This window comes from Sturnira hondurensis, unplaced genomic scaffold (genome assembly GCF_014824575.4).
Source record: "Sturnira hondurensis isolate 20B ecotype Veracruz unplaced genomic scaffold, ASM1482457v3 Scaffold0020642, whole genome shotgun sequence".
Classification (NCBI taxonomy): Eukaryota; Metazoa; Chordata; class Mammalia; order Chiroptera; family Phyllostomidae; genus Sturnira; species Sturnira hondurensis.
The window spans coordinates 5,061,258-5,089,175 of record NW_028093273.1 but is presented as its reverse complement, the minus strand read 5'-3'; the positions used below and the strand labels follow the sequence as shown (position 1 = coordinate 5,089,175).

General features: G+C 40.0%; 1 protein-coding gene across 4 annotated transcripts; it reads right to left on the bottom strand.

Moving 5' to 3' along the window:
* Positions 1–371: 371 nt before the first annotated feature.
* Positions 372–27,863, bottom strand: NMRK1 (nicotinamide riboside kinase 1). 4 transcript variants are annotated; one of them, XM_037030349.1, is made up of 10 exons: positions 27,538–27,858; positions 20,559–20,710; positions 19,254–19,314; positions 18,224–18,314; positions 17,885–17,933; positions 10,303–10,450; positions 10,155–10,226; positions 9,396–9,502; positions 6,688–6,771; positions 372–982 (listed from the first exon to the last, which is right to left on the bottom strand). In XM_037030349.1, the coding sequence occupies exons 3-10, from the start codon at positions 19,280–19,282 to the stop codon at positions 957–959; spliced, it is 606 nt and encodes a 201-aa protein (XP_036886244.1). In that variant the 5' UTR covers positions 19,283–19,314; positions 20,559–20,710; positions 27,538–27,858; the 3' UTR covers positions 372–956. The 4 variants fall into 4 exon arrangements, with proteins under 4 accessions (XP_036886244.1, XP_036886246.1, XP_036886242.1 ...); XM_037030351.1 differs by lacking the exon at positions 372–982 and having other exon boundaries at positions 6,235–6,771; positions 20,559–20,600; positions 27,536–27,863; XM_037030347.1 differs by lacking the exon at positions 372–982 and having other exon boundaries at positions 6,236–6,771; positions 27,538–27,863.
* Between the last annotated feature and the right edge of the window lie 55 nt (positions 27,864–27,918).

The window sequence follows — 27,918 nt, the reverse complement described above, 5'->3', positions numbered from 1 at the left end:
TAATATAACAATATATTTTATGTTTATAAGAAGTGAAAGGATTGTGAGCAATCTGTTACTTATGACCAAAAGGTTATTGGTACAGCAGATAATTTAAATTCCAGCATTGAAAAAGGCCTAACAAAATCACAGAATTCAAACTGCCTGAATGTGCTTTTCAGTGGAAGGTATTCTGTATTATATGTCATTGAGGTAACTATAACTTAGTTCTGTGATTTTAGACCACTGGTTTCACAAAAATGAAATAAAACACAGGGGAAAACCCTATTTGTAACAATGTCTCCGCGTAAGTGACACAACCATTCAGTGGTTTTAGATATAAGCAAAAACCAATGGCAGAACCAACAATGACAAAGCACACACAAAAGTTGCTGTGGGAAATTGTTGATTTGTCGAATGGGACTGGTACTCCTGGCAATGCCATTATTTGCAGGAGGTGGACATTGACATGGGAGAGTAACTAATATTTAAAAAACATAAAAAATAGAAAAGCACCAGAGTACATCGCATATAAGGTAAATGTTTTATGATACTCATGTGCACGCACACACACGTATATGCACACACACAGAGAACAAACGTACATACAAATGTAGACACGTATACACACAAATGACAGATTACATTTACACTGGATTGTGAGGTAAATCTTATCCCTTACTCTGGCTCATTTAGAAAAGTTTGACAATCACAGGTAGAGAGGAACTGACATCACAGTTCATTGGCTAGTCTATATCTACAGTGCTCCTTGGAGTGAGGACAACTCATTAACATAAATTCCTGACCATTGTCATGGATAACTGTTTACTGCTCCACGTGTTGGGAAATCCTGCGTGCTAGAACAAACGAAACAACAGCTGTCATTAGAACAAAGCACACATTACATCTTGGTTAAGGTTCTTGAATATGGTTCTTCGTAAAGTTTCTGAATTCGCCCGGGAAGAATTCAGTGCCTTCTATTTGTGTGCTGTTACTTGCAGACCTTGGGAATAAATAGGATAGAAGTTAGTGGAGAATTCCAATTCTCATCTTATGAAATCTTCACACTAACAACAGTATTCTAAGGCTGTAAAGATTACAGGAACCCTAGCCCTGGGCAGCTAGCTCAGTTGGTTAGAACAGTGTCCCCACACATCAAGATTTTGGGTTTGGTCCCCGGTCAGGACGCATATAAGAATCAACCAGTGAATGTATGAATAAGTGGAACAACAAATTGATGTTTCTTTTCCCACCCTCAAAAAATCGATAAATAAAAATTTAAAAAAGAGATTACAGGGATTCTGGAGACAGAAATGCTGGTTTTCTGTATAGACCTAAATAGAGTCCAAATCTCATTCTTTTAACCCTTGCATTAAATTTAAGCCTATCTTAAGATCAGATATCCAATGTCACTTGCAATTGGTATAGTAATCCTTGACTTCAAGGAATGAAATAGTTTGAAAACTAGAGTATATCACAAAAGGTGGCCGGCTACAGAATTCTTGTTTTGAAGTGCTGTGCCTGAATTGGGGGAATAAGTATTATTACCTTTAATCATTTTTCTTTTCTAAAACCAAGATTTTAACTATTTGTTTTTAGAGAGAGGGGAAAGGAGGAAGGAGAGGGAGAGAAACACGGATCGATTGCCTCTCATACACACCTCAATCAAGGACTGAACCTGCACCCAGGCACGTGCCCTGACCAGGAATCGAACCTTCGGTCCTTTGCTTTGTGAAATGCCTAACCAGCTGAGCCATATCAATCATGGCTTTAATCATTTTTCTTCTTTTTTACTTTTTATTTATTTATTTTATTATTGTTCAAGTACAGTTGTCTCCATTTCTCCCCTACCACTCCCGTCACCCAAGCCATCCCCTAATCATTTTTCTTAAACCAAGGAAGCCTAGTTGAATATTTAGTGACTTGGACTTAGAAACCCAGTGATAAGCCTACTGCATTCTTATTACACACCTCATGTTGGAGAAACACATTTTTTATTATTATGTTTAATCTTTGAAATATGTAAAATGTAAAAATGATTATAATCTTTGACCAAGCAATTGCTACTCTGAAAAATGTTAATGTAATTCAAGAAGAAAACCAGCAATCTGTGCAGATATTTTTATAGCATGTTATTTGCCAAATATCCAACAATTGGAAAATGACTCAATAATCTTACATCAGTTTGAACGATTATGCTACTATTACTTTGTAATTGAATATTATATTTTAAATTCAATATAGAAAAATGCCAAAAAGAAAAATATAAACCTTTGATTACACTTTTATTTAAAAAATTTCTTACAGTAATTACATTAAAAAATTTGATTTTAGAGAAAGGGGAGGGAGAGGGAGGGAAAGAGAGATGGAGAGAAAGAGAGAGAGGGGGAGAAAAATACTAATGTGTTATTCCATCCATTTATGCATTCACTGGTTGTTTCTTGTATGTGCCCTGACTGGGAATCGAACCCACAACCTTGGCATATTGTGATAACGCTCCAAATAAGCAGGTGACATGGGCAAGGCCTATTTTGAGATTTCTTATTCCTATTGAAAGTAGATGTGTGACATCTTCTGCACTAAGATGTTTAAGTCAAGTCTTACAATTCACTTTCAATGAGCAAAACAGAACTCAGCCTTCGCCTTCAATCCTTTACCTGGGAGAGCTTATTTATTAGTTTTATTCAATTTCATTATATAATGGACTCTATAAAGCTTATTAAGTATTAAATATTGATTTACAAAAGAAATAACCATTGCAATTAACCATGGAAACTATGTAACCATATAGAAGATATGAATGTGAACAGCCAAAACATTGGGTGCGTACTCATTAAATTTTAACACTGCTGACTGGTGGAAATATGGGTGATTATTCTTTCCCTTTTGCTCTTACATTAAAATTTTATTTTGTAATTAATATACCTTTATAATGAGATGAAAATTAACCTTCTTAAAGGAAGTTTGAATGTTGCTGGTGGCTAGACTGTTTTGTTATGGTAAGAACAGGTAATGATTCAATTTTGCCCCAAAGTCTGGATTTAAATAAGGATTGAATTAAATATATAGCTTCATAAAGGATATGAAGGGTCATAAATGACTCTCCTGGGTCATTTATTGTTGCATTTTTTCATTAAATCCAATCTTTGTTGTTTCCCTTTTGTTATTATTATTTTATCACAATTACTATTTAATATGCTTGGAGTAGAAAATTAGTTAAGCACTTTTATGTGATGTTAGGAGAAGCTTGAAGAGTAGTTGGCAGAAATGTCCGAGGGCCTCCCCACTAGCTCAGTCCTGAACCGAGGGTTAAAGCTGGCTATGCTGAGGCCCCCTCCGGGCTGGCTTTGCCAGGACACTGTGGTTGGGAGAAATGGAAAGATAGTGGGTTAATATAATACAGTAACTTATTTATGCAATTGGAAAAAAAACATAACAAAAGTCCTTGATGCAGCAAAAGCTGATCTGCTTTGGATTTTATTTCTCTTTTAACATATCTGTTACTACAGGGTGGGCAAAAGTAGATGTACAGCTGTTTGTTTGGAAAATACAATAACAAATATTAATAATACAAAAATTAGTTCTGTGTTCTTCTGCATACTCACAACTGTAAACCTACTTTTGCCACTCTGTATTTTCTTCTTTTTAAACTTTATCTAACATCTAGTATACAAACAAGATAGCCTTAAAAGGTATAGTTAAATATTTCCTTCCAGGCCTCTAGGACATAGGCAAAGAAAGAAGAGGGTGTAACACTCATGGACATGTACTTTCTTGTGGGCTTTCAGCACCTGTCAAAACATGTCAGCTATTCTTAGGCCCTGGACCAGATGGCAAAAGCTGGCATTTGGTATGGAACTAGGTGCCATTTGCCTGAAATACATGATCAAGGATCCTTTCATTTTTATCAGCAAGTAGAGCGTAAGGCCAAACTCCAGTATGTGACTTAGTCACCGAGGGAGACTTGGACCTGTGCACTGGCTGTTACTGAGAGGATGGAAAAGTCTAGGTGGCCAACTGCTGAAACGCTCTTGGAAGTACCTCATTAGGAGCAGAAAGGAAGCCAATAACCTCTGCAAAAATGGCTTTGGCTCAGGTGCTGTCATTTACAAAGGCAGAGCCGCTCCCTTCTCCCTCCGCCCTTTGTATCCATTCATGCTGGTGCCCTGAGCTTCACTGTGGGAAGTCTGCCTTTCATCACACTAACAGATGGCAGGGGTGGGCAGGCATATCTGGCAAGAATTATAAGTTCCACTAAGAAGTAATTTAATTATGGTCCTGAAATTTCTTCAAATGGGTTCATGCCTACATAAAGGGCTGATCTTGAAATTAGGAGTATGTAGGATCAATAAATTGCCTGGCTGGGCTCAGTCCCCTAGACAGACATGAATTTACTAAGGACATGGCCAATCTAATTCTTATTGAGAGATGATGACATTGAGACTAGAGCAGTTGTGTCTCCCCAAAAAAGCATGTAATGTTCTTGCCCTGGCTGCTGTGGCTTAGTGGACTGAGTGCAGGCCTGCAAACCAAAAGGTTATTGGTTTGATTCCCAGTCAAAGCACATGCCTGGGTTGTGGGCCAGGTACCCAGTTGGGGGCATGTAGGAGGCAACTGATGATTATGTATCTCTTGCACATCCATGTTTTTCTCCCTCTCTTTCTCCTTCCCTTCCCCACCTTCTAAAAAAAAAAAGCACGTGATGTTTTTCACTGCTGGAGTGACTTACACTGTCTTCTCCGGAGACAGCTGATGACCGCATTTTGCATGAGATAGCCATGAAAATCCTTTCAGTTAAAATATAACAGCAGCTACATCTATAGTTTTGTTCTCCAGCATGCTTTCTCCTTTCGTTTTCTACCTCCTGTCCTGCTTTCCTTTTGGAGAATTTTCTCCTTTTAATTCAGGAGGCGTTAGGGGTGTATTCAGTGTATAAGATCAGTACCTGATCCAGTCCTAGCCAGTCAGAGTACACCATCTCCCTGGCCATAGTGACTGGTTTATAGAAAGTCACGTGACCCAAGTAAGATCAAAGTCTTCCCTTGGAATTTTCAGCTAGGCTAAAATGCAAAACGGCTTAAAAAAAAACTATTCGAAGGGAGGGGTGTTGGGAGCTGAGTGAACCAGGCAAAGGAATTAAGATGTATAAATTGGTAGTCACATAACAGTTATGGGTCATAAAGTACAGCATAGGGAATAGAGAGTCAATAATATTGTAATAACTAAGTGTGGTGCCAGTGGGTGCCTGAAATATTGGGGAGATCACTCAGTGTGACTGTCTAACCACTATGCTTACACCTGAAACTAATATAAAGCTGTATGAACATCGAGTATACTTGAAAAATAAAATAATTGCTTAAAATAAAAAAAATTTAAATGTTTGCAAAAGCAGTGAGAATAACATGCAAACCCTTACCCCAACACCCGGCTCCAACACTTATCAGCCCATAGACAACCTTGAAAAAGGATACACTGTCCTCTTGCACTGGGGCTGCTGGGCCTAGAAGGACAGTGCTGCCAACAGACACAATGTCTGTCAGTGACTGATGTGTGTCGGTGACTCCTGCCCCTGTACCTTTTTTTGCTTTAGCAAAATTTAGGAGGATTTCTGTCACTTGCAAAATGTGTTATCTAATATAAAAATTTTAAAGAGCCCTGGCCAGTGTGGCTCAGTTGGTTGGAGTGTCATCCCATGGTCTGAAGGACTGCAAATTCCATTCCATCAGGGCACATGCCCAGGTTGTCGTTTGATCCCCAACTGGGGCGTGTAGGAGAAGGCAGCCAACCGATGTTTCTCTTTCACATCGATGGGATTTTTTCCTCTCTCTTTCCCTTCTTGTCTCTAAAAGCAATGAAAAAAATGTCCTCAGGTGAAGATAAAAAAAAATGTTTTTCAATCTTAAAGAAGCGCTCAACAGGCCTGCGAACCAGAGGATCGCGGTTCGATTCCCAGTCAGGGCACATGCCTGGGTTGCAGGCCAGTTCCCTGCAGGCCAACTCCCAGCAGGGGATGCGCGAAAGGCAACCATACATTGATGTCTCTCTCCCTCTCTCCTTCCCCTCTAAAGATAAATAAATAAATAAAATTAAAAAAAAAGAAGCACTCAATAATTTATAAAGTCTTATTTTTACTTTTGAGGTATTTGGGAAATAGAAATCCATGGAAGATATTTTTTTAAACCCTTCCTGAGGACATGTTTTTATTGGCTTTGAGAGAGAGAGAAGAGAGAGAGATATTGACCAGTTGCCTCCCCTACTGAGTGCCCCAATTGAGTATCAAACCTGCAGCCTTTTTGTGCACAGGACAATGCTCCAACAAACAGAGCCACGTGGCCAGGGCATGGACAATCTTTAGGAGAAATAAAGGAGAAGGGGAGCTCTAGACATTAAAACAAGATCACCAACATTTTAAATTTACTTGGTCAGAGGATAATTTCAGTGTCACTGACATAGTAACTGTCCACTAAAATATTTAAATTACATAACCTAAGTATTATTAAGAGATATAATATAGGGTGACTATCGTCACCCTTAAAAAATAATCAAGTCCCCAAACCCATTCAGAGTCTCTGATTCTGAATTATCTCCAAAGCAATGAATGGATGGATACACTCTTACATCAGCATCCTGGTACTCCATTTTTGGTTATGTGATGAACCACAATCCCAGCTGTTCCTTTACCACCCACTTCAACAGGACGGGACTTACAGTTTCGCTTTGCAAGTTCTTGTCTTAGATCTTCATATACTTGTGAAAAGAGGTCCTCTTCAGATTTTGTTCCATCTAGGTAAACTGGAAAAAGAAAAAAGGCACGATTCAAATGCTAACAGTTTTATTACTACAGAGTGCTTAATTTGGCACCTGATATCTCTTGAAAATAAGTATGTTTAACCAAAGAACCCACAACCATAAAGTAAAAAGAAATCACTGGCCATTATAAAGAGAAATAGATTATAGTCAGAAATAACAGGTAAAAAATTGGTTAATTACAGAGAAATGTGCATTAGCTGATGTGAACGTTATTTCTAAAAAAAGAAAGAAAAAGAATTAAGTGCATTGTGCATATGTCACTTCAGGAGGACTGAAGAGGTGCCTCCCTGAAAGAATCCTTTAAGGAAGCAGTTTTCCAACTTACTTGTGCAACAAGATTACCTGTAAAGCTTCTTAAACCATGTAGGGGGTCTGGGCTCCACCAAATGTGTATTGCATCAGAATTTTCCAGGCCCAGAAGATATGGATTTTTAATAAAACTGGCATAGTCAGTTTGGGATAAAAAGTAGAAGTTATGTATGTTGAAGAAAAAGGCCTTCTAGTCAGAAAATTGCTTAAGTAAGGAGGTGGGAGGGAATTTTGCCTGTTAAGAAAAAGCTGCAGAGTGGAAAGGAGGTGAGGAGTCAGGAACAGTAGACGGATGAGGTTTTAGGGCAAAGCTGTGCTTCTGTCTTTGATGTCTGCCTATGTAGGTGTTAACTGAGGGTGGGAAACTCTTTGAAGGTATTAAGCAAGGCAGGGACATAGATTCGTATTTTAGATGGAGAGGGAGAGAGGAATAGAAAGAAGAGGACACCTCTAGAGCCATGGTCCACACTGGAAGTGTTGTGGCTTGAACCTCAGCAGCGGCTCTGGGGATAGGGAGAAGGGTTTGAACTTGACTGAAGGAGAGATGATAATGGCTGCTAGACTATGGGGAGGTCCTGTGTGCTTTCTGCATGGTTCAGATATAGCCACTTGGAGTCCATGAAGCTTCTCGCAATATGGGCAACTCGCTTTATTCTTTTCAGAATTGAATATACATCAGTTCTGATTATTTTGGCCAACCATCAGCCTTCTCTCTCTACCTCCTGTAGTTTTCTCCGCGTTGAGCTCTGTATCCCAGCAGTCTGCTCTGAGCTGGGGCTCACAGATGGAATGGGAGAACTCAAGAGTTGGAAAATTTTGGTTTTAAGTAATAGTTAATAACCTTTGTAGTTAATGCATATAAGAAGCTATTGTTTCAGGAACTGCAGGTGTGGCCCATTCTGACTCCAGGAGACCATAAGCAATTCAACCTTTGTGCTCTAGAGGGGACAAGCAATCAAGATATTTGGGCCATCGTGATCCAGGGAGAAATATCTCTGCAGCCCAGGACCCAGATAAAAAAATCACCAGTCAACAGGATGAAAGGGTGTTAGGGAAATTGCCGGACTGCAGCTTTTATCTGCTTAACCTTTTCCCTGAATTCCAAATCCCTTACCTACACTTTATCCTCCTTATAAAAAGGCTGGCTTGAAAGGAAATGTAAGATCGTCTACTCGGGTACCTAACGAACTGCCTTCTCAAATTGCTGGCCATCTGAACAAAGTGCACACAAAGATTCAATCCCTGTCTCTGCTTATAGGTTCTGGTGGTGAGGCAGCACGAACATTGGCTTTTCCAGTTTCAAAGCCAGATGTTTACTCCCAAATCACTGCTTGATGTCTTTCAAGAGTCTTAACGACATTGCAAAACAGACTTGCATTCTTACCTTACAAACCTGCAACTCCTTCACTTTTCTGTTTTCCAAAATAGTATCTGCCAGGTTCCAAGGTGTTGTCCTTGACACCTCAATTTTCCACACCCTTCTATCTACACCATCATCAGTTCTATTGAGCACATATGTCCAATATCGCACCCTCTACGTCCACCTTCCACATAGCCAGAGGGATCTTACTAAAACGAGACCCTGGTATCTGTCATGTCCTTGTTTGAACTTCTCTGTAGAGGGCTCCCTACTTTTCTTGGAACAATGGCACAGTCCTCCACTGGTCTATGGCCTTACAGGGTTTGGATTTTTCCTGTGTTAACAGCAGCACCTCTTGTCCTTGGTTTTTGTCTATGACAAAGACACCAACATTCTTTCAGGTGCTGATCTTTTCATGTACCTACTGTCTGGGGTGATCTTCTACCCCAACCCTCTTCCCTCGGTCCAGTTAAACCTGTCAGCACAGTGTAAATATGGCTGGGTCACTGGGACTCAGGCAGTCCCCCAAGAGCTTGCTGTACAGTACTCAGCACATTAGAAAGGATATACTCATATAGCTACTGTGTTTAATGTCTGCTTCTTTAATAGAATGTTGGCTCATAACAGTAAGGACTGAGTCTGCCTTATTTCCCTTGATATATATCACCAGGGCAGTACCTATACCCAGAAAACACTCAATCAACATTTATTGAATAAATGACCATCTAGACATTGACAAGCTATTGACAAGAACCACACACAGAGCAGCAGAAGCTGGGAGAGCCAGTGGGGAAGATGGGGAGCCCAGAGTGTCACAGCCAAAGTGTTCCTTTAAAATGTAATACGCAAGAAACATGCCTCATAAAGTCCTTTGTTTTTGTGTAGTTTGAGGCAATGACAAGAAAAAGGCCTTCTGTTGAGGGAAACAGGCACTCACCAATTTCCCATGTGATGTTCTCCATTTCCTGTCTGTGCTTCAGATACATGGGCCACACGTGGCCATCAAAGTATCCTGGTGGGTCTGGAGGCTGGTAGACCCTTGTACTATCAAAACATATAGGAAATTTTATGTTGATAGAAACATACATACAGTATAATAATGGTCGGGATAATGGGGAAATCACAAGAAACTGAATCTAAACAGGATTAAGATAACATATTTTAAACTTTCAGACTCAATGTCAGTTACAAAGACAATGAAATGGACTTAGTTCCCTCACCCAAAAATCAGTCTTCTAAAAAAATTACTTTTAAATCACTGACTATCATTTCCCCACTCTAGTTTTTTAAAAAAACAAGGAAGAGACAACTATCAGTATAACTAATGATAGAAATACTGATATGTTGGATTAAGCTTCATACTAATTGGTGTTCTTTAAGGCTGTAACAGAATATAGGCCAACTAACTCAAAATCATAATCAATAAGGAATTCTTTCATTTGAAGACTTAGTCTTTCATTTGAAGACTTAGGAGAAAAGGGCCAAATGACTCTTATAAGGATCTTTTCTTAGAAACCTAGTTTGTGTTACTCCATGTAGATGATTATTTATGAAAAAGGTTTTGCTCATTGTGTAAAAGTTGAGGCTTCCCCTGTTTGAAAAATGGCATACAACATTGCTCAGTAACATTCCTTTTCTTGTTTTTAGTAAATTTGTCGTTTGAATCACAATCTACAAAGGCAATTTAAAAATTTACCTCCTCCTCTTCTTACATTCTTCATATGGAATGGTCAGAAAGTAGCTTCTATTCCACATAGTGTCAAGGGGCCTAAAACAACAGCATTATTTAGCTCATGAGGGTTTCTCTCCATTCACTCAGTCAATATTTGAGTGAGGATGCTTACTTATAATTAAAGAGAAGGAAACCTTCGATGATTAGTATGGGAACTTCCTCGGTGCCTCTCCAGTCTGTTGATTCCTGTGGGTGTCCTGAGCTTTCCATCCAGCAAGAAATGGCAGACATCATTTTTTCCATGTTAAGTGCTTCAAGCACTTCAAACAACATACAAAAATATAAAATCAGTATGATAAAAGTTCTATGGTACATTTTTATATAATGAATATACTCTATAAATGTATAAAATAACAAATGCTATTTATCCTGCAAAAAGTCTAATAACAAATCTTCTAGACATTTTGAAACTCTAATATTGAGAAATTAGTATGTTTGAAGCATTTTTATTATGGAAAATTTGAAATATATACAAAAGTAGAGAATAAAGTACAATGAATACTATGTCCCCACTGGCAGCTTTGACAACTAAACTCATGGCTAATACTGCTTTATTTAAAACTTCTATTACCCTCTGACTACATAAATCTTAACATTTTTGAATGACAAAATGTCTACAAATTAGTTCGAAAGATATATGACACATTGAGGAAAATATCTGCAATGCCTTTGGTAAAGAGCTCATATTTTTATTTTTAAAAATATTTTATTTATTTATTTTTTAGATAGAGGGGAAGGCAGGAAGAAAGAGAGGGAGGGGAACATCAATGTGTGGTTGCCTCTCATGCGTCCCCTACTGGAGACCTGGCCCCAAACCCAGGCATGTGCCCTGCCTGGGAACTGAACTAGCAACCCTTTGGTTCGCAGGCCCGCACTCATGAGCCACACCAGTCAGGTATCATATTTTTAATATATAAAGAGGTCTTAGAGGTAAATAAGAATAAAGCACTTAAAATTTTTCAAAGAACAGAAGTATGTCATTTTCAACCTCTAAAATGTGCATACTTTTTGAGCTTACAATTATAATTCTATAAAAGTAACTATGAGCCCTGGCTGGCATAGCTCAGTGGATTGAGCACGGGCCTGCGAACCAGAGGATCGCGGTTCGATTCCCAGTCAGGGCACATGCCTGGGTTGCAGGCCAGTTCCCTGCAGGCCAACTCCCAGCAGGGGACACACAAAAGGCAACCATACATTGATGTTTCTCTCTCTCTCTCCTTCTCCTTTAAAAATAAATAAATAAATAAAATCTTTAAAAAAAAAAAAGTAACTATGAAAGTGGTTCTCAAAGTGTGGTATCCAGACCAGCACCATCAGCATCACCTGGGGACTTGCCTAGGAATGCATGTTCTGAGTCCCACTCCAGAAGTACTGAACTGAGTCATCTGTGTTTATAAAGGTTTTAGTTAAATAAATTATGGATTAATTTATTTAATAGATATAGGGCTACTAGGATTTTCACTTTGTTCTGTTGTTAGTCTTAGCAAGTTATGTTTTTCTGGTAAATTGTCAATTTCATTTAAGTTTTCTAATTTATTTGTATAAATTGTTTATAATACCCTCATCTTTTTAGTGCCTCGAGGATCTGTAATGCTGTTATCTTTTTTTCTCGATCAGTGTTGTGTAGCCTGTTTGGGGATCACTCAGATTCTTGCATATGTAGATTTATGCCTTATGCCAAATTTGAGATGTTTTATACCATTATTTCTCTAAATACTTTTTCAGCACCACATTCTCCTCTTTTTCTGAGACTCTAATGATATGCTAGATGTTTTGTTATTGTCCTGTATTTCTGTTCATTTCCTTTTCAGTCTATGTCTCTCTGTTGTTCAGATTAAGTAACTTCTATTATTTTGTCTTGTAGCTCACTGATTCTTTCCTTTATCATGTTTATTCCATTGAACTCATGAAGTGAATTCTGAAATTTCAGTTATTGCTTGTTTCCAGTTCTAAAATTTCTACTTGGGTAATCAGAATGGCCTGGTACTGGCATAAACACAAACACATAAATTAATGGAACAAAACAGAGAGCCAGAAATAAACCCACACCTTTATAATCAATTAACATTTGAAAGAGGAAACAAGCACATACAATGGGCTAAAGATAGTTTATTCAGAAAATGGTGCTGGGGCAATTAGACAGACACATGCAGAAAAAAATGAAACTAGACCACCTTCTTACACCACACACAAGAATAAATTCAAAATGGATCAAAAACTTAAGGCTCTGGCTGGTTTAGCTCAGTGGATTGAGTGTGGGCCTGCGGACCAAATAACTGCGGTTCGATTCCCAGTCAAGGCACATGCCTGGGTTGCAGGCCAGTTCCCAGCAGGGGACCCACGAGAAGCAACCATACATTGATATTTCTCTCCCTCTATCCTTCCCTTCCCCTCTAAAGATAAATAAATAAAATCTTTAAAAAAAAACTTAAGCCCTGGCTGGTGTAGCTCAGTGGATTGAGTGTGGGCCTGTGAACCAGACGATTGCGGTTCGATTCCCAGTCAGGGCACATGCCTGGGTTGCAGGCCAGTTCCTGGCAGGGGCCAGTTCCCAGCAGGGGACTCATGAGAGGCAACCTTACATTGATGTTTCCCTCCTTCTCTCCTTCCCTTCCCCTCTAAAAAGATAAATAAATAAAATATTAAAAAAAAACTTAAATGTTAGACCCAAAACCATAAAAATCCTAGAATAGAAACATAGGCAGCAAAATCTCAGGTATTGCTTGAGAAAACTTTTTAACTGATATATCTCCCCAGGCAAAGAAAACAAAAGAAAAAATAAACAAATGAGACTATATCAAACTAAAAAGTTTTTTCACAGCAAATGCAACCATCAACAAAATAAAAAGACAACCCACAGAATGGGAAGATATATCCACTGATATATCTGATAAGGAGTTAATATACAAAATTCATAAAGTACTTATGGAACTCAACACCAAACAAATAACCCAATTAAAAGATGGGCAAAGGGCCTGAAAAGACACTTCTCCAAAGAGGACATATGGATGGGCAATAGACATGTGAAGAGATACTCTGTCGCTAATCATCAGAGAAATGCAAATTAAAACCACAATGAGCTATCATCTCACACCTGTCGGAATGGCCATCATCAATAAATCAACAAGCAAGTGCTGGTGAGGATGTGGAGAAAGGGGAACCCCTTTGCACTGTTGGTGGGAGTGCAGACTGGTGCAGCCACTATGGAAAGCTGTATGGAGATACCTCAAAAGATTAAAAATGGATCTGCCTTTTGATGCAGCAATCCCAGTTCTGGGAATATATCTGAAGGAACACGCTAAATTGAAAGAACATAAGCACCCCCATGTTCACTGCAGCATTATATACAATCACCAAACTATGGCAAAAGGCGAAAGATTTATACAATCTGAATAGAAACCAGAGTATGACAATCGCCAAGATATGGAAGGAGCCTAAGTGTCCATCAATAGATGAGTGTATAAACAGCTCTGGGACATTTACACAATGGAATACTACTTGGCCATAAAAAGAAGTAACTTTTACCCTTTGCGACAGCATGGATGGACCTGGAGAACATTATGCTAAATGAGATAAGCCAGTCACAGAAAGAAAAACACCATATGATTCACTCATATGTGGAATCTAATGAACAAACTGAACTAACCAGCAAAACAGAGACTCATAGATGGAAAACAGATGACAGCTAATGGGGTGGGGGGAGGTTAGGAGGAGATTAACATAAGGGCAGTAAATGGTAATGGTAAAAAAATACAGTAAAGATTAAATTAAAAAATTAAAAAAAATTTCTACTTGGCATTTTTTTTACATCTTGTATTTCTTTCCTGAAGTGGTCTAATTTTTCACTTGACTCAAGAATGTTCACAATTGCTCACTGATGTCTTTTAATAAAACTACGTGAAAATACTTTATCAGATAATTTCAACATCTGTGTCATCCCAAAGTTAGTGTCTGTTGATTGTCTTTTCTCACTCAAGTTGAGCCTTGCCTGGCTCCTGATACGACAAACAATATTCAGTCTTGTCCTGGAAATTTTGGGCACTAAGTGGGGAGACTCTTAAGCCTATTTAATCTTCTTTTTTGCAGGTAGTTTAGATAGAGTTCTTTTTTTTGCAGGTAGATTAGATAGAGTTCGCCTGTGGTGGTGTCGGGTATGTTTAGCAACCTGCCTCCCTGACATTGGACGGGGGTTACTGCCCTGGTGGGGAGAAAGGGAAAAGAAAGTGCTGGCGTGGCTTCACTGCTGCTCAGCGAAGGGTGAAAGTTCAGCTCTCCACTGAGTTCTGCAGATGGTAGCTGATGCTGTCTGGGTAAGGAATGTGTGCAGGACCAACCAGCCCCGCCGCACACTGCCTCATCGCGCCTCTTTGCTGCTGGGTGGGGGTGGAAGGCCAGTCCCTGTTTCCTCCACGGATATGATCCCTATGGCTGGCATGGGGGCCAACTCACCTCACCTTCCTAGTGTTGGTGGGTTTAGAAGTCTTGCTCCACATGTGGCCCTGCTACCATGAGGGAAGGATGTTTTTTTCTTTTTTGTTTGGCTTCAGTAGGGTGAACAAAATAGAAAAGGACAAAATAATTTTCTATTCTGCTAGGCCACCCTTTTTCTGGTCCTTGGATTAGGGAACAGGTTTCCTGGTGTTTTTTTCCATTTGTGTGTTTTTGTCTGTACCTATTAATGACTCCATGTTGCACAATTCTCTGCACCTCTTTCCTGAATGTATAAGAGGCAAAAAGAAAACTCTGATAACTCACAGCCATGTTATTCCTCAAGTACTCAAAACCCTAGTCAGCCTGCTCTCTTCTCTCCGTCTTTCAGTCTTCCCTCTGTCTGCTGTATTCCATCCAGGATTTTTAGTTGTAAGAGGGAGGAGCAGCAAGCAATGGGGGTGGTCCATTTGGGCTAGAACCAGAAATACCATTAGTCTTAACATATTTTCAGTATCACTCAGTTAAAAATGTTTTCTTATTTTCATCGGGATTTTTTTCTTTAACCCATGGGAGACAGAAGTGTTTTGCTTCAGATAAAATCTGATGATGTCTGGGATTTGCTTCAAAATAATATAGGAGAAAGTGAGTGAGAGTATAGATAAAATATAATTGGTCAAGAGTTTACCATTGTAAAAGCTGAATGTTGAACTCACGAGAATTCATTAGACCTTCCTGCCTACTTTTTCTTCTTTTTTTAAATTGTTGTTCAAGTACAGTTATCTCCATTCTTCCCTCCACAACTCCCCCCTTCTTTTGAATATGTTTAAAATTTTCCATAACAAAAAGTTTTTAAAATCAGGGAAAAAAGGTACTGATTATTTTTCAAACTCTTAGGTCTTTTCTAGTTCCTCCTTAGTTACTGATTTCTAATTCAGTTCTCTGTGATGGGGGAATCTCTGTTACTTGAATTGATTAAAAAGTATTAGGATTTGCTACATGCCCTTGCATATGCCTCCATTCTGGTTAGTGTTCCATGTGTTCTTGAGAAAAAAAGTGTATTCTGTTGTTGGTTGCATGTTCTATATGTTACTTTGGTCAAGTGTGTTACTTATATTGCTCAAATCTGTTATACCCTTATGATTTTTGCCTGCTTATTCCATTGGTTTTTTTGAAAGTTGTAGTAAAATCTCCCACAATAATTATAGATATGTCTGCTTCTCCTCTCAGTTTTCTCACGTTTTGCTTAATTTATTTTGAAGTTATATTATTGGATGTATACAAATTTTAGGTTGTTTATCTTCCAGTTGAATTGATCTCTTTTTATCTCTAGTAATATTCTTTGCCTTAAAGTTTACTTTGATATTAATATACCAGTTTTTTTCAGTAGGTATTTGTATGATGTACTATCTCTTTCTAGGTTTTTACTGACTACTTTTCTATGTCCTACTATTTAAATATATCTTTTATAAGAGGCTGGTTGTTCGCTTTAAAAAAATCCAGTCTATTAATATTTGGAGTATTTTAGTTCATTTAACTTAATGTAGCTAATAATGTATTTGGTTTAAATCTATTAGCTTACTATCATTTTCTATTTTTTAAAAGATTGTATTTATTTATTTTTAGAGAGGGGGGAAGGGAAGAAGAAAGAGAGGAAGAGAAACATCAATGGTTGCCTCTTGTGCACCCCCAACTGGGGACCTGGCCCACATGCCAGGCATGTGCCCTGACTGGGAATCAAACCAGTGACCTTTGGTTCTCAGGCCAGCGCTCGGTCCACTAAGTCATACCAGCCAGGGCTCATTTTCTATTTTTATGCCATTCTTTGATTTTTTAAAGATATGTGTTTTTTACTTCTTTTAACTTCTTACTTGGTATTTATCAATTACATTTTAATGACTTCAGCTATTTGTAAACTTGATAGCTAACATTTAAATAGTACTTTTTTGGAGGTTATCATAATGATTTGAACATTCCCCTGACTTACCTTAAATTTGTACGTTTACCTAAAAAGTTCAAATTTTTCCTTAAGATAGATTCTTGGACGTGGACACTTGCACACATGGCATGGATATTTTAAGGTCTTTGGGACATATGCTCAATCTCTTTCCAGAGAGGCTGCACCAATTCATTATCCTCCCACCTGTGACAGTTTCTGTTTTATTGCATCAGTGCTATCATTAGATAATTATCATTCGTTTAGAAATCTGCTTACTAGGTAAGTGGGGAAAAAAGTAAACTACAATCCTTTCACTACTTTTGAGGTTGACCTTTTATTGCACATTATCAAATAAACTGTGGCTTCTGTGGATAGCTTATTCACATCCATACACATTTTTTTCAATTGGGCTATTACTATTTTTCTTATCAGTTTGCAAGAACATTTAAATTAGGAATAATTCTTTGTCAATTGTTGAAAACAGTTTTTCCTTGTTTGACTCTTATTTTGTAATAATTTTCCTTATTAACCTTTAGAAGGGGGGAAGAGAAGAAAAAAATAGCCAGGCTGCTTCTCAAGACACAAAAACAGATAGCAAGTCAAGAACTTTGCCTCTCAAAACTAGCGTGTGTCCGTAACAACCGACTATGCAACATTTTCCTCTAAGGTTATCAAAGTTAAAAATAAAGAACATTTTCTGGCTCCTCGAGAGAACTCTATTGGTTGCTAATAATCATTTTGTTAATTATGAAAGTTGATAATACCACTAAATATAGTTTATTAGCATGATATGCTGTATAGCAAAATAAACTTTTTCTGATGAACTTTAATCCTTTGTCTTAAAAGCCATGTTACATTGGATAGAAGAGTGAGGTGCATTCATCTAAAAACTACTCACTACCCTTTTTGATCTATGAAAAAAGTAAAAACCCGCTTCCCAGTCCCAGCTGGGTCTGGGAAGGAAAGCTCGGCAGATGAGTGCTTCAAGTTTGCTCCAGGTAAGACTCAGGGCTGGAAAGGTTAGCACGGTTATTTATGTACTCCCCAGGCAGGGACGACTAGAGCACCAGTGAACCCACCTTATCCCAGCTTTAGAAGAAAAATCTGTATCATTTCAACGTTTTCAGTTTTAAATACAAAATTGGGGGAAAGATTTCATTTTAAAAAATAGCTGAACATAAGTCAGAAACATTTACAGAGGTAAGTTTAAAGTACTGTAGTACCGTTAAACACACTTTTGAGAATGTCTTTGCAGATAGCGAAGTATTTGGGTTTGCAAAAGAAATGAACTTTAGGGCAAAATGTTTTTACAAGCTCATCTACTTACCATCATACTGCAGAAATCCATTTTCATCTGCCTCTATCTCAGACTCTGGCTGAAAAAAAATTATAAAGTACTCATAAAAACTGTGCATTGTAGAAATAATACAATTATAGAACAAAGAGGCAATAAACTAATAAATGCTTTAGATGATGAGGATAAATAAAATCAAAGAACAGCACCAATAGTGGTGCCACCTAGTGGACAAGTAACTCTACTGCATTGACTTCACCTTCACTACAAAACCTGTATCACTCAGCAAAGGCTTTTGGATGTAGTTCAATTAACTTTGCTGCTAGAATTTTTTTGTAGTTAAATAAATTATCTAAGAAGTCTTATGGATACCTTAAAGAAATCATCCTGAGATATGACACCGCAGTTTGGAAAGTGTTTCTGCAAATTTTTAGCCAGTGTTGTCTTCCCACCATTTGTCACACTGAACGGAAAAAAAAAAAAGGAACATACTAAGAAAGATACATTAAAAAAATAAAAGATTTAAAACGATATATAATATCTAAGAAAAAATATTTCTTTCAGAGATAATGTTTTTCTATGGGCAAAACCATAGGCATGAGCAGACTGATGTAATAAATGATTAAGAAATAAGCTGGAAAGGATTGAGGAGAAAGGTAACTAACTATGGTGCAAGTGAATTGGGTAATATCAAGACTTAAAAATACAGTTATTGTGTTGGAAACAAAAGAATTTTTTGTCTATGGTAAAACTTTCACAGGGTTCAGATGCAACACAGAATATAAGTAGCACATTTTAAGGCAAGTACGTATATAAAACTGTATATGCTCATTGTGATTTTATTTCAATGCACAGTGGAGTAATATGGAGGGGTGGCTCACTGCAAGCCCCTCTATCATGAATTTACGTCTCCTCTGTGCTGTCTCCTTTCCCTCTAACCTCTCTCCACTTTGGGGCTAGGTGGGAGGTCCATTTTGGCTTATCACACCCACCAGTGAGGTGGTTCCATATTTCACATGTCCAAAGCTGGGCATAACAGAAAAGAAATGATGGATTTTCTCTGATGTCATGCTGGGGGAGCAGCCTTGTGGAGAATGAAACCACCCAGAACCAAAGCAGCATCTGATCAGGCCTTGCTTCTGGTGTCAGCTCCAGAAAATAAAGGATCAAGTAGGAAAACTTTGCTTATTGATTCTTCTGTTTTTCTGTTTGTAAGGACACTCTCCCACCTCCTGGTAGCATTTAGGTAGCCAGTGCTCCACTGTTTTACATTCAATAGTGGTCTGCTTTTCCCAGGACTCAGGAATCCTCACTGCTTCTCCTCCCCCGACCACGTCCACATGAAAACACCTTTTGGACACCCTGAGTGTGTTGACCAGCTGATTGTAGCAAGACTACTCACCCACTGATGCCGATGACAAATGTTTTCATAATTAGCTTTGACAATGTCTTCCGAGAATTTCCTAAAGTAAAAAAAAAGTCAAATACTTATCATTTAGAAGTCTAAAGAGGTAAAAGAAATAGTCCTAAATTAGGAGGGCCAGCTGAGGAGGAAAGATGGCTGTGATCTCTGGGTTACCCGACCCCTGGATTATCCACAGCTTCACATTGTATAGGCACACCTTGGAGATAATGTGGGCTCAGTTCTGGGCCACCCTGGAATAAAGGGAGTTATAATCTTTTTGCTAGAGGGGGGCCTTGTCTTCAGTTTGTAAAAAAATGCAACATCTATGAAGTGCAATAAAATGAGGCATGCCTGTAGTGGTTTCTCTCTGCCAGGCTCCTCCTAAGGGCCAACAGATGGTGCATGCTCAGGGCCTGTAGGCCCAAGTCAAGTGAACTGAAAAGGCCCCTGTGGCAAAGCATCTATGCTTGTAGGTCTGTTTTCAAGGCTGTGGAAGAGCTGCTAGGCTGCAGAGCTCACTAGAGTTGCACACTCCCCTCAGCCAGATTGCCTTTTTACCCGCATGAGTCAATCACTGGGAGAGGATCCCTACCCCTATGAAGTGAACCGCATAGCTTCTCTCTCTCTCTTCCCCCTTCTGAAATGGGGAGATAATGCCCTCTAAGGGTACTATTTCCTCACCCAAAAGCCTAGGTCTAGAGCCAGGGTAGACAAATTTTTTTTTAGATATGGGACAGGTAGTAAATATTAGAGACTACATTGTAGGCCGAGAGGCAAAATCTAGGTTATTATGGAAGTATTTATACAACAAGAGAGAAAACAAATTGCTATAGATTTTTTTTTTGGTGAAAGATAAAACATAATAATTGAGTAAAATTGTTTTGGATAATATACGTCAACAAATGAGAATAATAATATTCCTTTTTATTTGGTAACATTTCCTTTACTGGATTTGAAAGCGAGTGCTCCCTATCAGGAAATTGATGGCAAATGTTCAGGCAGAGGAGCAGGTTTTAGCCACAGGTCGGCGTCTGTTGACCCCTAGTCTATGGGGGTCAGTTTAGGGGTCTATTAGGGCAGTTTCATACTTGGTCATCTAGGGTTCACCACAGCAGTCTCTTCCAATGGGTCATTTTCACATTTGTAAGTGAGAAGGTGAAGCTCACTGAAACCAGTCTTAGAAGAGTTGCTCTTTATTCCTGACTCCGTTGGTTGGGTGACCGGGACTTGGGATGTGCTGTCTGGAGTGAGGGGCCCCTGAGCTGCAGGTTCCCAGCAGCTCTCCCGCTGCCCTTCTCTGACCTGTGTGCGGGCTTCTCCTGGGAAGAGGTGGCAGGGAGAAGAGCCAGGTGGAGAGAGGGCTGCTGTTGTTCCTTGGGGGCTTCTCAGTTTATCCAGAACATTCCAAGTGGAGAGCACGTCCTTAAAGTTCAGTTCCACGTTTATTAAAAAGCCTATGTGAGACAAGAATTCAACAGTGGCTATGCTTTAGAAAAACTAACTGAACAAGCTGGGTGTCTGAGTTGTACCAGGGTTGCACTTTTGAGTACCTCTCCCACCCAAACCGAGGAGGCCTATCAAGGGAACAACCCCAGCACACGAGTATTATACATTTTTATGCTGTCGTTGTCAACATAAGAAATGTCCAAACCTGTAGAGACTTTTTATGAGTTTATCTGAGCAACACAGTTGCTGGGAAGCAAAGTCTCACCATTCAGAAAGTGCTCCGGAGAGCGGCAATTTTGCAGCTTCTTTTAAGCGATAGAATCAAAGGAGGAGACAGAAGAGGGGTTACATGAGACTCACTGGTGATAGATTAGGGAAGTGGGAGAAAGGAAGGCTGATAAATCTCTGAGATCGGATAAAAAGTAAAACAGAGGCTGGCAACTGTTCTTTTTTTTTGGGGATGAGAAAGAGTGCCCTTTATCCTGAGATGCTACCTTTCTTACTTTTTTGACAATAAATGTTCTTTTTCTTATGAAATTATGTTGGCAGTAAATAGTAGTAGATTGATGTCCTCACTTGGCAAAAAAAAACCCTAAAACGAAACATAAAGCTTTGTCATTCTTTGCCCCCACCTTGCTCATTTTTGTACTGTCAGAGTATCAAACTCTCAAAACCAAAGAAGTATGGTCTTGGAATTCACCTAGCTTCCATCTTCATTTTGCAGAAGTTGAAACTGGCCTAGAAAATGGAATGACTTGCCTAAGGTCACATAGCTAGTAAGTTGTGGAAAAGTGAAAAGCAAAACTAGACAAAGACATTAACTTCTTTCCCCTTTCTAAGCCGCTGAGAAGCATTTTATTACCAAGAGCAAAGAAAGGATAGTGCTCAATAGATGAGTTGATTAAAAACCTGTGGTATAAAGACTTCTGGTCAAGATGGTGGTGTAGGTAAACACGGCTCACCTCCCCACACACCCAGGTCAAAATTCCAACTCAATTATAGAACAACCATCACTCAGAACCAGGACAAATTGAGTTGAACAGAAGTCTGACAACTACAGAGTTAAAGAAACCACATCCATACACATCAGTAGGAGGGGTGGAGACATGGAACAGGCTGGCTCCACATATGCGCGTGGTGGACAAAAATCCTGAGGGAAATCGCAGGGGTAATGAGTCCCAGCTCCACACCAAGACCCCAGCCCAGAGTTCCACTGCCAGGAAGATAAGTCCCTGTAACTTCTGGCTGCAAAAACCAGTGAGGATTGAGTCAGTGGAAGAAACTTCTGGAGTGCCAGGCAGTTCTTAAAGAACCCACACATGGACTCACCTATACAGGTTCACTCCCTCTTAGCTCCAGAACCAGGGTAGCAGCTTGCAAGGCATGCGTGGCATACAGGGAGGAACTGAAGTGGCTGGCATCTAGGCAAGTGCTGGGGCACAGCTTTCTCCCAGACAGATAGGCAGCTAGAGCCGCAGAGCCAGAAGGAGAGTGCTATCTCTGAGACTCCATCAGCCTGACTAACACTACCCTACCCTACAGATCTCCAGTCTCTATCCCACCCAATTTACAGCTGTTAACAGTAGCTTTTCTACATCAACAGTTGGTCTTGGCTCAAGCTTCACATTTCCTAAATCCTTTCAAACAAGAAACAAATGGCCTCAGCGAGCCTCTAGCCCTGGCACCTCTTGCTAAGTGGCCCCAGACACAGCACTAGCAGCAACCAGCCTAGATTCACAGCTTGGCTTCACCTGGGAATCTCCAAGCCCAGTATAGTAGCAGCTATCTCATATTGCTCTATACCTCACACAGGGTGGCCGTGGGCAGAACACAGGTTGGGGCTGACCTTGGCCTGTACAACTCTGGAAACTTCAGGGCCTGGGCATCCAGTGGACGGCTACAGATCATGTTGGAGTACTACTGCCCTGCCACTGCACAGCTGATCCTCTACGGAGAGTGGAGGCTGGTGGTGAGTGGTCACAGACAATCTTTGCAGCTGATGGGCATAGGTAAATTCCTCCCATTGACCTGCCACAGTAACCAAGGCTCAAGTACAAGAGAAGGGTGGACTCAGCCCACACAAAGGACACACCTCAAGTACCCAGCTTGCGTGATAGAGGAGGCTGTGCCACTGGGCCCTACAGGACACTTACTATATTAGGCCATGATACCAAGACAGGGAGTCATAGCAATTCTACCTAATTCTACATAGAAAAAACACAGGCAGGCTGCCGAAATGAGGAGACAAAGAAACATAGATGAAATGAAAGAACAGATCACGACTCCAGAAAAAGCTAAATGAGATGGAGATAAGCAATTTATCAGATGCAGAGTTCAAAACACTAATTATAAGAACACTCAAGGAAAATGTTAAAAGTATAAAAAATAATATTCAAGGAACTTAGTGAGGACCTTAACAGCATAAAACAGATCCAATCGGAAATGAAGGACTCATTAACTGAAATAAAGGATAATGTACAGGGAAACAACAGTAGAGGGTATAAAGCCAAGGATCAAATCAATGGTTTGGAACATAAGAAAGTAAAAAAACAACCATTCAGAGCAACAAGAAGAAAAAAGAATCCAAAAAAACGAGGACAGTATAAGCAGCCTCGGGGACAATGTCAAGCAGTCCAACATTCACATCATAGGGGTGCCAGAAAGAGAAGAGAAAAAGCAAGGCATTGGAAATCTATTTGCAAAAATAATGAAAGAAAACTTCCTTAATTTGGGGCAGGAAATAGACATGCAAGTCCAGGAAGCACAGAGAGTCCCAAACAAGATGGATGCAAAGAAGCCCACTCCAAGACACATCATAATTAAAATGTCAAAGGTGAAAGATAAAGAATCTTAAAAGCAGCAAGAAAAAAAGCAGATAATTATCTATAAAGGAGTTCCCATAAGACTGTCAGCTGATTTCTCAAAAGAAACTTTGCAGACATAAGGGACTGGCAAGAAATACTCAAAGTCATGAAAAGCAGAGACCTACAGCCAAGACTGCTCTACCCAGCAAAGCTATTATTTAGAATGGAAGCAGCAGAAAAAGCTTTCCAGACAAGAAAAAACTAAAGGAGTTCATCATCACCTAACCATTACTATATGAAATGTTAAAGAGATTTATTTAAGAAAAGATAAAAATATGGACAATAAAATGGCAATAAATACATATCTGTCAACAATTGAATCTAAAAAACAAGCTAAACAAATAAGAAAAACAGAGACAGAATCATGGATACAGAGAGCATTTTGATGGTTACCAGATAGGTGGGGGTGTGGGGAATGGATGAAGAGGTGAGAGAATTAAGAAGTACAAATAGGTAGTTACAGAATAGCCATAGGGATGTAAAGTACAGTATAGGAAATGGAGTAGCCAAAGAACTTATATACATGACCCATAGACATGAACAATGGGGGTATTGACTGAGGGAGTAATGGGTGCTGGGTGGAGGGGGGCAAAGGGAGAAAAATTGGGACAACTAATAGCATAATCAATAAAATATAATTTTATTTTAAAAAAGATTTTATTTATTTATCTTTAGAGGGGAAAGGAAAGGAAGGACAGAGGGAGAGAAACATCAGTATATGGTTGCTTCTTGTGCGTCCCCTGCTGGGAACTGGCCTGCAACCCAGGCATGTGCCCTGACTGGGAATCAAACTGCGGTTGTTTGGTTCGCAGGCCCATGCTCAATCCACTGAGTTACACCAGCCAGGGCCAATAAAATATAATTTTAAAAAACCTGTGGTACATTTACACGATAGAATTTTACTCAGATGTAAAAAAATGGAAGAAAATTTTACCCTTTGCGACAGCATGAATGGGCCTGGAGAACATTATGTGAAGTGAAATAAGCTAGTCAGAGAAAGACCAGTACCATATGATTTCACTTACGTGGAATGTAATGAACAAAACAACAAATAAACAAAATAGAAACAGATTCATAGATAAAGAAAACAGGCTGATAGCTGATAGAAGGGAGAGGAGTTAGGGGTGAAAAGGTGAAGGGATTAAGCAAAACAAAACTCATAGACCCAGGCAACAGGGTGGTGATTACTGGAGGGGAAGGCAGTTAGGGGGAGGTAGAAGAGAGTAAGGGGGGATAGATGGTGATGGAGGTAGACAACTTTGGGTGATAAACATACAATACAATATACAGATGATTTGTTATAGAACTGTACACCTGAAATCTATATAATTTTATTAAACATCACCCCAATAAATGCAATAAAATTTTCTTTTTAATGGTGCACACGTGCTGGCTTGTGAGGCTCTCATGTATAATTAATGTCCTTTATACTGATGCATTATTGATGGGTGTATAGTTGGTGCGCACACTGAATGGCAAGGAATGTTGGTCCCCTGGGCTCTTGCCACACATCTGTTTTAGAGACAACACACAAGGATATTCTATCAATTACAAAGCATGTAAATAACAGGTGAGTATTACTGTGGCCCTAAAAATAGGCTGAAGGGGATTATTCTGGGGGAAACCCTAGCAATGCAGAAATAAAGCATGAGGGAGAATCAAGAATCTACTATTATAAAATCTCTTGGCCTCAGGAGGGAACTCCCCCCCGTCAAGTGCAAGTTCTTACCAAAACACAAACCCTCAGTTCTGTATTAGTTATCAGTCTTAGCCTGTCCAAGACAGTGTTTGGGTCCACGTTAGGCACAGTCCTTTAGCAATGAACAGATGGCAAGGTGGCAGGAAGGGTGGGGAAATGGAAGAAGCAGAAGCAAGGCCTGTCGTTGCGATGAGTAGCTGGGGAGAGAGTGGGTATAGCAATCCCAGAAGCAATTTGTTTCAAAAACAGTGTTGAATGGAGGGGGCAGCTTCAGGTGAATTCTAAGTTTAGGCCCAGCATCTTTCCACTTCAGCACCATGTTTTGTTATTTCACTGCTTGCTGCCCTCTTTAAGAAGTATTTTAAAATCACACTGAAAAAGCCTTCAATCAAGAGTTGCCCGTCTCTAAATACGTATGTGCAGCAGCAGGCTCAATGAAGCAAACCGACATTTAATCAACTGCACACTGTTAATCACTGAATGTCTCCAGAGAGACAACCATCTGGACTTTCCAGCCTCATCAGTGCAGGGCATCCGATTACTAGGAATATAAAATACCCCCATATTCATGGGATATGTATGTACTTATTCTCCCAATAAATGTAAAGCTTTCCTCAGCAGCACAGAGCATTTGCATAGGGGTAGGAGAACTAAGATATACAAAGCAAATCTTTATTAAGTAATTTTAATTATTTTTAAAAAGATTTTATTTATGTATTTTTGAACACAGGAGAAGGAAAGGAGAAAGAGAGACAGACATGTGCCCTGACTGGGAATTGAACCAGCAACCTTTTGGTTCGCAGGCCTGTGCTCAATTCACCGAGCTACACCAGCCAGGGTCTAATTGTAATTATTTTTAATGCTTCTTTTTACCCTAAGTAAAATACGTTGTTGAGTCCTTTTTTCATAGTTGGTGTTTATTATATTTCATTTATTTCACTTCTAAATCTGNAAAGGAGAAAGAGAGACAGACATGTGCCCTGACTGGGAATTGAACCAGCAACCTTTTGGTTCGCAGGCCTGTGCTCAATTCACCGAGCTACACCAGCCAGGGTCTAATTGTAATTATTTTTAACGCTTCTTTTTACCCTAAGTAAAATACGTTGTTGAGTCCTTTTTTCATAGTTGGTGTTTATTATATTTCATTTATTTCACTTCTAAATCTGGTACAGTTTGCATTCCAAACTGCAAAATGGTCAGAGGTGGCATGTGCAGAATCAGCAGATTGTCAGGATACAGCCACTCCCTAATACAAGGGCCTGAAAGGCGGCTGACCACATGCTAACGAAGGGTTCTCCTTTTCTAAGGGTTGAAAGAGCAGTTTGGTATTTTTAAGAGTGAAATGTTTTCAGGACTTCTCACTCATTTATTTAATAGATATGTTGATTAACCTCTTCCACGCAGCTGGGAAGTCATTTCCTACTATTGTTTAAACTTTTCTTCCTTTTGGTAAACAGAACTCCAAGGCTGAAGTTTCTGAATATGCAAACCATTCCTCTTTCCCCTAATCACTCGACCTTTCAATAACCCCTAGCGGAACCTTCAAAGCTTTATTTTACGTAAACGCTCCTGTGGAAAGTTTTTTTCTTTTCAAATTTTCTTCCCGCAAACAGAATATTTATAATACCGGCTCTACTATTTAGAACTTACGAACGCTGCATTTCTTGCGTGCCCCAGCCCCTCTCATTGGCGATTGAACCTGCTGCCTTACAGGTGGGCAAACTTCTGTAAACTGCCAGATACTAAATGTTTCGGACTTTTCGGGCAGTTTTTGTGAAGTGAAAGCGGCCACAGGCAATAAATAAGCAAATGAGCGTGGCTGTGTTCTAATAAAACTTTATAAACACTGAAATGTGAATTTTATATACTTTTCATGTGTCACAAAACATTCTTTTGATTTCTTTTCAGCCACATAAAAATTTAAAAACCATTTATGGTTGGCAGGCGGGCCGTCTGGTTAGGTAGTCAACCCCAATGCTAGAGGAATAAAAGACCTCCTCCCGTGGGGATCAAAAACTGGTCATGTCCTCTGCGACTTCCCCAAAACCTGTAAGGTCTCTGGGAGGCAGACTCCCATTTTAAGGATAACTGCGGGGTGTTAAAGCACTAAACCACCACGGGTGCACTTGGCCTATTTAGGGTGGTAAGAGCCCCATTGCGGCTCGCAAGACGCAACCAAGGCTTCGTGCTGCAGCGCAGGAACAGTGTGAAAACACTTATAGGCCCCACTCGGAGAGGCTGCGCGGCGCTGCCGAGTCAGGCAGGTACTCACCGGGCGCCAGTTCTAGTTCTCCCGAGCAAAGCGGCAGAGGCGGTGGCCCAGCGCGCGTTTGTCACTAACCTGCCGCAACCCCACAGCACGCTAACCGAGAAGCCCACAGCCCCCGTCCCCCTTCCGGGGCAGTGGCGGCCTAGGTAGTGATCTTCAACCCAAGGATCACGGCTACACGAACTCCGGGTTGGGAGAGGCCGGGCTGCAGCGAGCGGAGCTCTGAGAACACCGGGGCAAGGTCCGGCCCTTTTTCGTCGGGGGCGCGCGCGGCTGAGCCGGCCCCCAGCGAGCCTGCAGCTCCCTGGCTGGACTCCGGCTAGTTCGGTCGCCCGCGCGCTCCCGCGCGCGCGCCGCCAGCGCTCTCGCCGCCGGCGCAGCAGC